Source organism: Muntiacus reevesi, chromosome 4 (assembly GCF_963930625.1).
Source record: "Muntiacus reevesi chromosome 4, mMunRee1.1, whole genome shotgun sequence".
In the NCBI taxonomy this organism is placed as follows: Eukaryota; Metazoa; Chordata; class Mammalia; order Artiodactyla; family Cervidae; genus Muntiacus; species Muntiacus reevesi.
Genome location: NC_089252.1, coordinates 111,461,072 through 111,475,976, shown reverse-complemented (window position 1 = coordinate 111,475,976; position 14,905 = coordinate 111,461,072). Strand labels below are relative to the sequence as shown.

Here is a 14,905-nt window from a genome sequence, read left to right as displayed (position 1 = left end):
CCAGATGTGTTTTGAAGGTAGAACTAAAAGGAGTTTCTGACAAATTGTGGTACACAGGGAAGGACAGAGGGTTTAGTATGCATCTTAAGGATTTCAGCCAGAGTAAATGGAAGGAAGCCATGCACTGAGGTGGGGAAGAGCTGATTTGGGAGGGAGGCTGCAGTATCCGGGCCTTTATTTGGACATGTTAAGCTTGAAATGCCCCTGAATATCGAAGTAGAGATGGCAGGAAAACATGGATTAATGAAAGTGGAGTTTAGGAGGGAAGTATACATTGGAAACATATATTTGTGAGTCCTCAGGGTACAGATGGCATTCAAAGCTATGGGATGAGAGCATCAAAGGGAGAACAGTACGTAGAGAAGAAAAAGGTGTGGAGGAGGAGAGGAGACAGCCTGCAGGGGATTCTAGATCGTCAGTGCTAGAGCCGTGGATTCTTGGCCCCAGTGAGGACAGAGGGCCTTTGAAGCGGGGCGTCAGAGTGAGTGAGGCAAAGGACGAGTCACACAGAGTGGCTCTAAGATTCAAAGTTGGGAAGACCAACCAGCAAAGGCCGCTGAGTGGGAGGAGAATCAGCCAAGTGAGAGCTGTGTCCCAAAGCAGAGGGTCCATCAGCTGATGTGCTGCTGGTCGGTTAAAGAGGACCATTACAGAGGGAGGTTATGCTCCTGCTCCCCTCACTTCCCTCCCCACGTGGAGGTTCTCACCACATCCCAGGAAGACAGGTTTTGGAGACGGTGGGAGCACAGTCCCGTGCTGGCGCAGTGTCCTTGAGTGTGAGGGGGTGCACAGGTCCCAGGCCCGGCAAGGACAGCTCCCCCGCTGGACTGTCCAGCTCAGCCGCCGTGGTAGAAAGGGCGCAGCCGTGCGGGCGTGAGGCCGGTGGGTACGCAGGTGTGGCGGGAGCATGTGGGTGGCCGTTACTTTCTCACTGAAATTGGAAGCAGTGCCATTAGCTGTGAGCAGTAGTCAGAAGTTGAGGACAGCATGTGAAATGTGTATCCCATGTGGGAGTGCATGGCCCTGGGAGTCACTAATTGATACAAGATTAGAAGTGAACACATTGGCATTTTAAAATTTGTGTTATGATGATGGACTTCTGCATGACTTTATTTTTCTCTTGTTCTTCCATGCTTTCTGGAAGTATAGTCATCTTGTAATCAGAAGAAAATGATTCATAAAACAGACATATTCCATGCTTTACTCAGTTCTCTCAGGGCAGGCTCCTGTCTGACTCATCTTTGTGCCCTGCTCCAAAGAGATAACTTGAGCCAATGAATGCATAAATAACTGCTTTGAAGTCTTCTCTAGCACTGTGCTTTTAAAGAATTGTGAACTGGGAGCTCAAGATGAGTCATTAAGTCTGATGATACCAGGTGATGGAGAAGGATGAATCATTAGAAATTCATATTGCTAAAAAAAAATTCATATTTCTAGTGCCATTCGGTACCACTGTTTTGAAAATTATTTAGCATTTCCTTGTGAATTTACTAGGCCTTCCCCTTGGTATACCAGAATATCCACAGCACCACTGTTAGAGCTGACTCTGAATGCTGCAAGTTGCATCAGCAGAATTAGGCTTTTGTGATACAGTCCTTCCAGATTTCATAGGACACCAAAGAGGACCAAACTGCTGGCTTCAAGCAGTAATGATGACTGTTAGGTACTTACTAGGGGCATAAACAAGGACTTGGAGTTATATTAAGAGTGTTGTGCCCTTCTTATAACACAGGCTGTGTGTTTTTAAGTCATGGTTGCCTATGAAAAAGGGAAAGTCAGTTAATTGTGTCCAACTCTTTGGAACCCCATGGAATTCTCCAGGCCAGAATACTGGAGTGGGTAGCCTTTCCCTTCTCCAGGGGATCTTCCCAACCCAGGGATCAAACCCAGGTCTCCCACATTGCAGGTGGATTCTTTACCAGCTGAGCCACAAGGGAAGCCCAAGAATACTGGAGTGGGTAGCCTATTCCTACTCTAGTGATCTTCCTGACCCAGGGATCGAACTGGGGTCTCCTGCATTGCAGACTGATTCTTTACCAACTGAGCTATCAGGGATTACACTAAAAAGGCGGGAGACTGGTCTCCACAAGCCTTGTGGGCCAGTAGACAGTTGGATGGGATCAAGGAGCAGATGGTTAGATTCAGGGTTTTGATACTGTTTGGAAGTTGAAAGTAGGTTTATAGATATTTTATTATGATACTATGCTTATAATGGATGAATCAAACTATATTAAGAAAAATGTTATATATATAAAAAACCTTGGCCAAACACATGAGGAAGGGGGAGATAATTTTTAATTATCTGCTTCTGAATAATCTTTAATTTACAGTTTGACCTATAAATCTTCATATGCTCACCAACTGTTATTTGTAATTATGTATGTAATATATCTAACATAAACTTCAGTTGCCTAGTCTTTTTTCCGTTTCTTATTTGAAGGTTAATCTATTTTTAAGTGTGTATGTTTTTCACTCAAAGATGATTTTTTTGTGATGTGGTTAGTATGTAATTCTTTACTTTCACAGGGTGGTTGAGACTGTCAGGGAAAGGAGATCATATTGCATAAATAGAGACACTCTAATGAGCCCCTTAAACACACTGAATATGTCATTATAGGGTCATTGGCTTGATAGAACTTCACAATCAGAAGTAAAGGCTTGTGAATACTCATGAAGAAGCAAAAAGACCTGCATATTCTCTGTACTTTTTTCCTTTTAGAGACAGAGTCTTTCTAACTAGGGTAGAGAGATTCAAATTTCATCTGAAAATAATACATATGATTTCTCCACGTGTTGTATTTTTCTTAATGTAGTTGAGTTATTACCATGCACTCATGTTCTATTAATGGAAAATACTTTGATTGGATTCTCATCTCGAGGAGGAGTTGTTTCAGAGCTGGTGTGCGCTATTATGTGAGAGGTGAGATGAATTTTGTCAGCGCGATTTGGTACTGGGTTATATCTGTCTCTAATTAGTGTTTGTCTCCTGGTGACATGAATGTAACCTTGTGTATTTTATTTGTTTTCATTATCATTTGATAGCCTTGCTAAATGTTTATCTCCTGCTTCCTTATAATAATTAGGTAGGTCTTCTGTGCTTTACTATAGCTGCTGTAGTGACATTCATTGCCTTGTTCATGAGACACTATAGACTGCCGCTTAAGACTTTAAGAGGGACCGATCATGTTATTTGCTGAATGTCTGAAAGCATAGCTGAAATCACTATAGTGTAACCTAAACCCATATCAGAAAGTATTTTCTTTTATTGCTCTTGGTTTCTTTGCATGTATAAAGCTAGACATTTGACTTTGTGCCTTCAGCTTTTAAGATTTACATTCGAGCATTTATTCTTTAGACTTTGTACTAGCAACATGCTAATTTGCTTAAACCAGGGTATTAAAATCTGTATTAAAAGTTACTGTCATTATGAAGAGAAGTTTCCCTGAATCTATTTTTTTAAGCTAAAGTATATCAGAGTAAAATTCTATGGATTTACTCTATGGTAAATCATGAAAGTTTTGGGTCAGGAGATCGTAAAAGTCATTTCATTAATCTTTAGCATAGCAGAGGAAGAAAGACGTTTAGTGAGTTACCTGGCCAAGGTTATAGAACCAGGATTAAAGTTAGCAATGCCTTTATATCTGGATTGTCTTGGATGGAGTCATATTTTTTAATTAAAAACTTTAAATTTGCAATGCAGTCAGAAATATAAAAAAATATGCAATTAAAAAATATTTCTCCTTTCTGACTGTATCTGCTGCATCTTACCCCTGACCAGCTGATCTGTTGTTAGTTTGTTATCTTTCAGATAATTTTATGTTACTGCAAGTGTGTTCTCCTTTTGTAGACAGTGGTTGTATACTGTGTAATTTTCTTGTACCTTGGGTTTTTTTAAACTAAATATATATTGAAAATCCCTTCTTAAAGATCCTCTCTTTCACACATAAGCACTCTCTTAACTCTTATTCTCAATCTCAGTTTTTAAAATAACTACATATTATCCTTAATGAAAATTCTGGGCAGAACCAAGTATAGCCCATGCTTCAACAAGTGGTTTTAGAAGGTATTGAAAAGGCATTTTATTGCTGATTTGACTCATAATTTTTTTCCCCTTCTGGTAAATATGTTAACAAAAACAGTGATATTATATGTTACACCTCAGTGTTATGTGTTTTAGAAATATGTCAGGTAGAAAGGATGTTAAGTATTTGAGGTTGTTAAAAATCTACTTTTTATTTTTTTTCCTGATAATTTGAGTCAGGCACTAATTGCCTTTGCTTATTGCCTTTGCCTATTTTTAGCAAACTTTTCTTAGTTAAAATAGATAATGTAAACAAGATAGGAAGGTAATGCTTCAAACGTTTGAAAGAACTAACTAAATCAAGGCTAAATAAGAGCAGTACTTTTCAAATTAGTTTTTTGGAGTGTATATATGGAGTTCTAGAAATTGTAGGATTATATACAATTTTTTTGTGCTTTCATTTTGATAGTTAAAGTTGTCAGCATCTGCTGGGCTACTTGCATCATTATAACAAAAACTATTAACAAAATGGCCCACATTCGCATTTAATACTATATTTAACGGTTCCAAAATAGTGTTTTTCAAACTGGGAACTATGTCATAATATATTCTCAGAGATTTTTGAAAACTTGTTTTTTCTTTAAAAGATGTATGTACAAAGTTTGAGAAACACTTTTAGGGGAATTGTGTATATATAAATAGTTGATATAGTAAATAGCAGTCAACATCATTTGTTTATTAGTAGGTCCTTAATACTGCCTTTAAGCCCATGTAAATGAGCAAGCGTCTGTTAGCTTTCTGATGGAGTACTCTGCATTTGTTTGAAATTTAGTTTTGAAAGTACTTTTCCACTAATTTGAACTGACTTAATTCTCTTCAAGTTAAGAGTGAATTAGCGAGTTTCTTATGTTTTTGTTATGTAATAAATTAATTTTTTTTTTTTTCCAATTCAGGAATTGATTCCGAAGGCCATGCAGCCAACTTTGTAGAAACGGAACAAATTGTGCACTACAGTGGGAGCAGGGCGTCGTTTGTACAGGCAAGTTACCCGTCTGTGAGGCAGCCAGCCAGTTGGTCTTCTCAGCTGGGCCTGTGATTTCCTGTTATGTTGTTGAAGTTTATCTCCTTTTCTCTCTTTTTAAAAGTAATATTGCAGTCTATGATGTGGACAGAGTTCACCCAGAATAAGGATATTGCGTTAAGCTGGCTGGCGCTCAGCTTCCTCTGTTTCCGGCCCTTGAATTAAATCCCTACAGAAGAGATAGGGTAGGCGGTGCAGGGGTTGTGGAAATGGCGCATGTGTATGCTTAACCCGTCAGGCTTCTTCAGGGCAGGGAGGACAGGACAGGCAGCTGGCTTATGCCTGACGTGACCTGCCGTGCACCTCATTGTGACATAGTACCTGAGCAGTGGATCACTTGTTGGTCGAGAGCATTAATGGCTGAAAATATTTTTAAGTTCATAAAGATAATCTTTTGAGAATGAATAAAGCAATTTTCTTGTTTTATTATAATGCCAAATTATATAGCAGACATAACTTGGTAATTTTTACTTGTAGATAAATTGATTTATTTTAGAATTTAGGAGAAGCCCAACTGTTCACAAGTACATGTATGTAAAAATCAGAAAAAGTCCTTTCTAAATGTTTCCCCACAAAATACAACTTTAGGAGCAGGTAAACATGAATTTATTTCATACTTAGTAGGTTATATGTTTATTTTTCTATTTTTTAGTCATTGATACTTACACACCCCTGACAGAAAGCTGAGAAAAACAAGTGTGTGTGTATATGTTTCTTTTTACATATCTTCTCTTTTTTTTTGTAGACTCGAGGATCAATACCGCTTTACTGGTCTCAAAGACCAAACCTCAAGTACAAACCATTGCCACTGATCAACAAAGTAGCAAATCATGTGTGTATCTTCCATGCTATTTTCACTGACTATGAATAGAAGCTTATTGGAATTATAATTTGCATATAGAGCATGTATTCCTCATAAGTCAGGCTTCAGTGTCTTTAAGGCCTTTCTCCTTGGTTCTGGCACAGAGTGAACCTCTAAACCAAGAGACTGTATAGATGGCATATTAAAATGTGGAAAAACAAATTGAACATCACAGTAAATTTTGATTTTAGAGATCTCAGTGAGATTTGCAACTTTATGCTGTTCAAAATATTTAGTGTATTCTATTTGAGATTAAGCTCTGAAATAAAATAGTAATATTGTAGCTCAGAGTAGAATGGCTTATAATTACTACTTACTACATGGTATTAAGAATATCTAGAGGACAGCTTAATGTCATTCTCTTGAATATAGAGATAGGACATTTAAGGAGATCCTTTTAAACATCTTGTAAGTATTCTTGTAATCTGGTAAAGTATGTAACTTTTTTCCCCCCTCTTTATAGATGGACGGTTTCCAAAGGCATTTTGATTCACAAATAATTATTTATGGAAAACAAGTCATAATCAATCTGGTATGTGTCTTTCTTATATTTCTTGGGGAATAAAACCTTAGCCTCTTTTTTTTTTTTAACATAACAAAATTTACCATTGTAACCATTTTTAAGTGTGCAGTTCAGTGGCCTTAAGTTATTTTATAGTGTTCTACAACCATCACCACTCTCCATTTCCAGAAGTTTTCATCATACCAGACAAAAACTCAGTATCCCTTAAATAGTAACCTTCTATTATCCCTCTCACTTCAACTCCAGGTAACTATTCTGCTTCTGTCTCTGTAGATTTGCCTGTTCTAAGTGCCTCATCTACATTATATTGCATAATGTTTATTCCTTGTGTCTTGCTTATCTTAAGCAGACTGTTTCTCTTTTGTGGCTCTGAGTTACTTTGTAGCGCCTTTTCATTTTAAACTGAGGACTCTCTAGTGTTTCTGGTAGGGCAGGTCTGCTGTGCTTAGTTGATCAGTCATGTCCAGCTCTTTGTGACCCCATGGACTGTAGCCCGCCAGGCTCCTCTGTCCACGGGGATTCCCCAGGCAAGATTACGAGAGTGGCTTGCCATGCCTTCCTCCAGGGGATCTTCCCAACCCAGGGATCGAACCCAGATATCCCACATTGCAAATGGATTCTTTACTGTCTGAGCCACCAAGGAAGCCCAAGAATACTGGAGTGGATAGCCTATCCTTTCTCCAGGTGATCTTCCTGACTCAGGAATCAAACCAGGGTTTCCTTCATTGCAGGCAGATTCTTTACCAGCTGAGTGACCAGTTCCCTCAGCTTTTTTAAAATTAAGAATATCTTAATTTCTCATTTTTGAATTACAGTTTTGCCAGATATAGAATTCTTGGTTGACAGTCCTTGTTTTTCCTTTCAGTACATAAATATACCATCTTGTGGCCGTCTGGCCTCTAAGGTTTCTGAAGAGAAATTGGCATATAATTCTACTCAGAATCACTTGTATGTGATGAGTTCTTTCTCTCTCACTACTTTCAAGATCTCTCTTTGTCTTTAAGTAGTTTGATTATAATGTCTGAGGTGAATTTCTTTGGATTTGTCATATCTGGTGATTGGATACCTCTTGGATTTGAAGATCTCTATATGTCATCATATTCGGGAGGTTGTTTTGCCATTTTCTCTCTTTATAACCTCTCTGCCCCTTTCTCTTCTTTTTCTAGGCCTCCTATAATGAATATATTGTATGCTCGGTGGTGTCCCAAGTCCCCTAGACTGTTCAGTTTTCTGATTCTTTTTTCTTTCTGCTCCTTCAACTTGATTGTTTCATTTGTTCTGTCTTCAAGTTTGCTGATTCTTTTTTCTTCCTGCTCAAATGTGCTGTTGAACTCCTTTAGTGAATTTTTAGTTTCCCTTTTGTACTTCTCAACTCCAGGCTTACTGTGTGGTCCTTAGAATAATTTCTGTTTCTTTGATATTCTCATTTTTTTTATATATACTGTTTTCCTGATTTCCTTTACTTCTTTGTCTGTGTTTTCATTTAGCTCTGAGCATATTTAGGACAGTTATTTTGAAAGTTCTTTATAAATAAGGTTTCTATAGAGACTATTTCTATCAATTTATCCTTTTTCATTAACTAAGCCTTGTCTTCCTTTTTTTTTTTTTTTTTTGGTATACCATATGATTTTGTTGTTATTGAAAACAGGGCATTGGATGTACATATACAGTAACTCAGAAAGTCAGATTCTTCTTTCCTAGGGGTTTCCTGTTGTTTTGTTTTGTTTTTATTTTTGTTTTTATTTTTGAATGCTATAGTAATTCATTTGTTTTGAGACTTTTCCAAACTATTTTTGCAAAGACTGTTCCTTTATGCTCACTGAAGTCTCTATTCTTTTAACTTGTGTTCAGCTAACAGTGGTAAAAATTTCCTTGAGTATCAGGACCTGAAGTAGACAAAGGAAAAACCAAAAAAGAGAACAAACCCGTCTTCCAATTTCTGCTGACTGGTTCTGTGGTGGAGCAGTCCTTCATGTATTTAGTTAGGTTTGCTGTGAACCTAGGGATTAGCTTGAGGTGAAGCCTTAAGGTCTTTTTAGGATTTTTCAGAGCGTGCATCTTGCTTGGGTATGCACATGACTTTCTAAAACCCTCCATGAATGTGGCTGTTTTTTAATATCCTATTTTCCCAAAGAGTTATCATTAATACCCCAGCTGCTTCTGCAGGCTTTAGATGGTCTTTTTTATGTCACCACCTGAAATATCTTGCCCTAGGCATCTGTTGGTTTGTAGTCCTCTTGCAGCTTACATGAGCAGTGTTTACCACTTTCCCTGCCTGTGTTCACGTTTATACAGGACAGAGATCGCCGAGTCACTCCTTCAGATCAGAACAAAACATACACAACAGTTTGCAAATAAGTTCTTGTCTTCTCCCTCCAATTAGAGGAGAGGGACTGAGAACTGTTGCTGCTGCTTAAGCTAAAGTTGTCACTGCACTGGAGAAAGGGTAAGGTAAGGGCAGGAAAAATGCTGCAAAATTGTCCTCCAATTTTGAAGATGACTTTATCTTGATTGGACATCTGCTTGGTTGCTAAAAACCTTCGATTATTTTCCAAAGTTCCTACAAATTTGGTTTAGACAGCATCTCTTTTCTCCGATGTTTTTGTGAGGGTATAAGAGCTTAAAGCTTCATAGTCTGCCATTTTGCTGATGTCACTGTCTCCTTTTAATTAAACTTAAAACTATGGTGGTTTTAATTTTTTTACAGGTAAATCAGAAGGGCTCAGAGAAGCCACTTGAACAGGCATTTGCCACAATGGTGTCTTCCTTGGGGAACGGAATGATCAGGTACCTCACTAGAAATCTGTTGTCGGACTTTTCAGGTTAGATGTGCACTTCATGTAGATGCAAGTACATAGATCTCTCTCTAGACATATTTCAGTTGGTTGTTTTCAAAGCGTGATTTTGTTTGCTTTAAATTTTCTCTGATATAAAAAATTCATGTTGCAGGGTAACTTCTTTTTTAATTTTTCCTGGGAGTATAGTTGATTTACAATGTTGTGTTAGTTTCAGGTATGTAGCAGGGTGAATCAATTATACATATATCCACTCTTTTTTTTTAAGATTCTTTCCCCATATAGGCCATTACAGAGTCCTGAGCAGAGTTCCTTGGTCCCCTGTGCTACACCGCAGGTTCTTACTGGCTTTATCTCTCTGTATTGTAGTGTGTGTATCAGTCCCAATCTGCCAATTTACCCCCCGCTACCCCATAGCCCCTGGTAGCCGTAAGGTTTTCTACATAAATAAGCTCATTTGTACAGAATAATTTAACAGTTGAGTTTTTAATTTGAATTGTGGTTAAAATCCTCACCTGAGGCTTTTTGTTGCCACAGCCTTTGGGTCTTTAAGTTACTCACGTCTGCCTGGTCCTGACCCCACACAAGCTGGAGCAGTTTACTCTTGTGTGGTGGCCTTGTCTGGAGCGGCAGCTTGTCTCTCCTGTAAGTCACCAGACAATAGTTAGAAATTCTCTGTAGCTCTGTCAGAAAAGAGAGGGACCCTAAAACATTAGTAGTTGCCCTGTGGACGTGTGCAGGGTGATGAGTCAGCCCATTTGGAGCGTCCTGCATCCAGAAACTGGGTTGGAGGTAGGGGTGTACTCAGGTAGGAAGTGGTCACAGGCAGTGGGGAAGGCTTTCAAAGAAATGGTACTGGGTTATTTGGGAACAATTTTTTTTAAGCTATAGAAAATTTTAAAACATAAACAAAAATAGGACATAATGAACCTTTGGGGAAGAAATTAAGTTTGTTTTGTCCAACTCAAAACCTCTAGCAAATTTTTCAGACCCCTGCTCCATGCACATTTCTGCCTTCTCACAGTGGAACCTGCCCAAACACACTTTGCATGAATCAGAGAAGTGATTCCTATCCAAGATGTGCCTTAAAATCTTCAGAGGAATTACTCAATATATCTAAGACCTGAAAAATCAGAATCTGTGGGTTTAAAGCCCAGCATGTATCATATATTCTAGCAAAAGTTAATGTCCCGGTTGCTGGGTACACCCCTGGTTAAGACCTTTTCTGTGCTTCGGAGGGTTTCCCGTAGGCAATCTTGCCTTCAGGGTTTGCAGTAGAAGCTGACTTTGAGAACTGGAGGCATATGTCAGTGTCAAGTTGTGCTTTTGGTGTTCCAGTGCATTCGGAAGGCTCCTTCTGCTAAGAAGTGAAACCCTAAAGCTATTGTTAGCAAAATACAATGATGTAAGACATACTCTGAGAAGACACAAACATAATTTTAGAAGGATGTAAGTTGAAGAATCCAAATGCATTTAGGTGCTAATGAGCCACTTAAATTCTTCAGACAAGTCTATAGCCATGATCAGAGCTCTCCAAAAATAAATATGATGCCACCAGTTTTAGTGGAGCTGCCTTTGAAAGTGCTTCCCCCACTCTCAGTGTGCCCAAAGTCTAGCTCACAGTTGGCTAACGTCCATTTTTATGCTAACGTGTAAGGCCCCTCTGTAGAAGGAAACGGTAACCCGCTCCAGTTTGGAGAACCCCATGGGCAGAGGAGCCTGGCGGGCTACCGTCCCTGGGGTCGCAGGAGTCGGAGGTGACTCAACAACAGCAAGGCCCCATGGTTGGCTCACCTCTGTTTTTATGCTGGTGTCTAAGGCCCCTCTTCTGCCCTGAGATAACCGCTGAGGTGATAGAACCGCTCTCTGGACCTGCTGGAAGCCTACCCTGTATTGTCCTACCCTGTCCCTTCAGCCATTGGAGCCAGGAGGTCACATGAGAGCAGGCGCCTAATCTGAATTTTGCTGTGTAGATGAGAGTGTAGTGTCCTTCTAGTCCTCCTCCTCCATGACTTGACTTGATGCTTGAGTAGGAAGTTGGGTGAAAGTGGCTTGTGTGAGAATCTTCAGGTACCTTGGTGCCCAGGTTCTTTGCTTTCTTCTTCCTCTTTTGACTTTCGGGAGTTGATTAATGATTTTCTCCTCCCCTCAAGGGGCAGCATTTTCAAGTTCCTAGGAGGACACCTTCACTGTTAGATGTGTTCCAGCTTTGAGATTTATGCCTCTTGAATATCAGATAACTGAAAACAACCCATTACAGATTGACAGACTAGAAAGTTCTCTCTACCACATGTGTGTGTGATGTGTGGTAAAGTGAATATTTTGGCAGGATAAACAAGTCACAACCGGAGTAGGGGCCATCCTGTTTCTGTTCTTCTCACAGCCTCTAGTACCCAACACAGTACAGCCCTCCTTGGCCTGAACCAAGTTTGACCATTTGGAATATCTTAATTGATTGGAAAATCAGAAAGGGACCCTATTCTTGGCATCTAGGGGTAGAGAATAAATACACAGTGGATAACTCAGTTGGACAAGGCTACTTTATATTAACATGCCTCATTGCTGTGCCTGAGTGCACATCTCTAGCCTTTTGCTGGGCTTGTTGACTCCTATCTTAGGGCCTCTAGAAAAACATGTAAAGATACAAGTGTGTATTTTTTTCCTTCAGTAGATATGAGCATGAGAAGGTCAGCATATCTGTGCATGCCTCTGTGTGTGTATATATAGTGGTAAACCCAGAGTGAATGTATGTTCCTAGGTGAAATATATTTAGAGAGGAGGATCAGCTTATGAAGGTATTATTAAAGAAAAAATGATTAATTTTCAGTCACTTTCTGAATGTCTTTTGTTTTGTTAGGTACATTGCCTTTGACTTCCATAAGGAATGTAAAAATATGAGGTGGGATCGGCTAAGTATTTTATTGGATCAGGTAGCAGAAACGCAAGATGAATTAAGGTAAGCTCTGCTAGTTCTCTGTGGAAATTGAGGGATGAGATAGGTGCATAAATTAATCATATGTTATGCATTATCTAGCAGACCTACACATATAGTTCACTAGGTTCATAGCACTGGTCTGTTCTCATTTTTAGTTTTTTTTTCTGAAAGATTAGGCTTGGTGATTTTTTTAAGTATTTTAAAATTCTTAAAAATGACCCAAGTCTAGGTATTTTCATATTTTTATGTATTCTACACATTTACAGATTTTTACACAATTAAAGATAGTTTGCTACTATTTTATGTTCAATTCTTTTCACTAAATATGTTATCACTTTTTGTCATTAACCTACCAAGACTCTGTAATGTTAGCATTTAGTGACTTTGCTGTATTCCATTGTGTCATAACACAGTTAGCTAAGTGCTCTTCTTCACATTGGGCATCTGGTTCATTTCCTTTTCTCTTCCTTCCCTGAAAGACTGTGCTTCAGTGAATTACTGGGTATAAATATATTTTTACTTCTGTTCAGTTGCTAAATTCTTCAGGGTAGGATAATGGACCGAAGGGTCTAAATATCTTTATGGTACTTATGTGTGTCAAGGTATTGATTACTATCTATGCATATTAGTCTTTTCCTGTTTTAGAGCCAGAAGTAGGAATCTGGAAACTAGTCTCATTTTGTTTTTGCCTTTGTAGTTCTAATCCTGGCAAGCCAAATGTACTGTGTTAATTTTAGTTTCATGGTAACATAGTAAAGCTTCTCCTATAGTCTTTTGCTCAGCTTTAAGAAAAATATATTTTTATGCATATTAAGTAATACCTGCTGCTGCTGCTAATCACTCAGTCATGTCCAACTCTGTGCAGCCCCATGGACTGTGGCCCACCAGGCTCCTCTGTCCATTGGATTCTCCAGGCAAGAATAGTGGAGTGGGTTGCCATTCCCTTCTCCAAGAATTGCCTCTGCCTACTCTTTAATTACACCTTTTGTTTCATGGTATTTTAAAATCTCTGAGAGTCTCTATATTGGTAATGAAAGGAAAGTGAAGTTGCTCAGTTGTGTCTCCCTCTTTGTGACCCCATGGACTGCAGTATGCCAGGCTGCTCCATCCATGGGGTTTTCCAGGCAGGAGTCCTGGAGTGGGGGTGGGTTGGCCCGCACTGCAGTGGGTTGCCGTTTCCTTCTCCCGTAATCCCAGCCACAGTTAGTTTAATCTGCTTTTCCCCCACCTCCACCCCTTCCCCATGAAGTTTGTTTTGAGCATAGCTAGTGTAGAGGGGTTGACCTATATCATTATCGGGGTGAAGAGAAACCTTGTCGGGGGGATATTTCCTTGAGTTCACCTGTTAATCACAGCCCCACAAGAGTTAAGTAAGAAGGAGAGTTTGACGCCACAGTCTGCGTCCGTTGCAGTCACCATGTTCCACAGGGACAGTAGACCCCTTTCATGAAACTGTGATGTTCAGACCTCTCTGCATATTTGTTCTCAGGGATTTAGGGGAAAGTGGAAAGAATCTGGGCTTTGGGGCCCTACCCAGAGGGTTGGAAATCTCAGTTTGCCTCTTATTAGCTGTGTGAACAGGGGCAAGCCTTGATTTCTCCATCTGGAAAGTGGAGATAATAATACTTATCTCTTAGACCTGTTCCGTAGTTTAAGAAGTAATATTTATAAAATATGTAGTATTTATTTTATAAGTACTAATGGGGTGCCAACACTCACATGCACTCTGTATATACATACTCTAATTGAACCTCACTGGTTTGGAATGAACCTCTTGTATATCTTTAGTCTAAACACATTCTTTTAAGCCAGTTTTTGGTTTTGTTTTTGTTTTTTGGCATCCTGACATATGGTATCTTAGTTCCCTGACCAGGGACCTGACCTGCGTCCCCTGCATTGGAAACATGAAATCTTAACCACTGGACTGCCAGGGAAATCCCTTAAGCCCTTGTTTTTAAGGTCATGATTTTTAGCCTGTGGTGAATCTGTTGTATTTCCCCTTCACTCTTTGATTTTAGGGGATAATTGTGGTTAATTTAATACTGTTTAGTATTTGTTGTATTCTCTGTCCCACGCACTCTGCCGAGCACTCTATGTGCGTTATACATGATCTCGTTTAACTGTAGGGCAGTCTGTTGGTGGTGCTGCTGTCTCCAGCTTGTGGGTGGGAAAATGTAGGCTCTGAGAAATTAGGTTATTTACTTAAAATTACACAGCTAGTAACTTGCCTAGGAACTAAGGCTAGCAAACTTTGCTGGCAGAGTCTGTGCTCTTCACCACCACACTATATGTTGTCAAATACGGGGTTCATAGAATTATTTGAACAGATTGTTAAAAATGACAGAACCACAGGAACTGGTACTGTGTTTGGCTCCAGTGCAGACATCTGGGTAGTTCAGGAGAGAAAGTAAAACAGATTTTTCAAATAATACCCTATTATACTCTATACACTGTGCACTATTTGCATATGTTAGCCATTTTAAGAAGGGATTTTAAAATGTTTTTAACGCACAATATCCAATCCTTTCTTCAGAGATCTTATTCAGTTTATTTCTGAATTGTTTGTTAAAAGTGAAGGTCAAGCATGTTCATTTTTAATGAACAACTCAGGGAGTTCTGATACAGCGCAGGGGACTGAGGAAGGGGCCAGAGATGCACTCTGTCAAAGGAAGCCCTCTTCTGGCCCTG

General features: G+C 39.3%; 1 protein-coding gene across 1 annotated transcript in view; it reads left to right on the top strand.

Annotated features, from left to right (window-relative positions):
* Positions 1–14,905, top strand: part of SACM1L (SAC1 like phosphatidylinositide phosphatase) — a 68,204-nt gene that overhangs the window by 43,499 nt on the left and 9,800 nt on the right. Inside the window, exons 7-12 of the mRNA XM_065933878.1 lie at positions 2,819–2,920; positions 4,975–5,060; positions 5,848–5,934; positions 6,428–6,496; positions 9,195–9,274; positions 12,140–12,238. Coding sequence (XP_065789950.1) covers positions 2,819–2,920; positions 4,975–5,060; positions 5,848–5,934; positions 6,428–6,496; positions 9,195–9,274; positions 12,140–12,238 — 523 coding nt within the window. The remainder of the gene's footprint in view (positions 1–2,818; positions 2,921–4,974; positions 5,061–5,847; positions 5,935–6,427; positions 6,497–9,194; positions 9,275–12,139; positions 12,239–14,905) is intronic.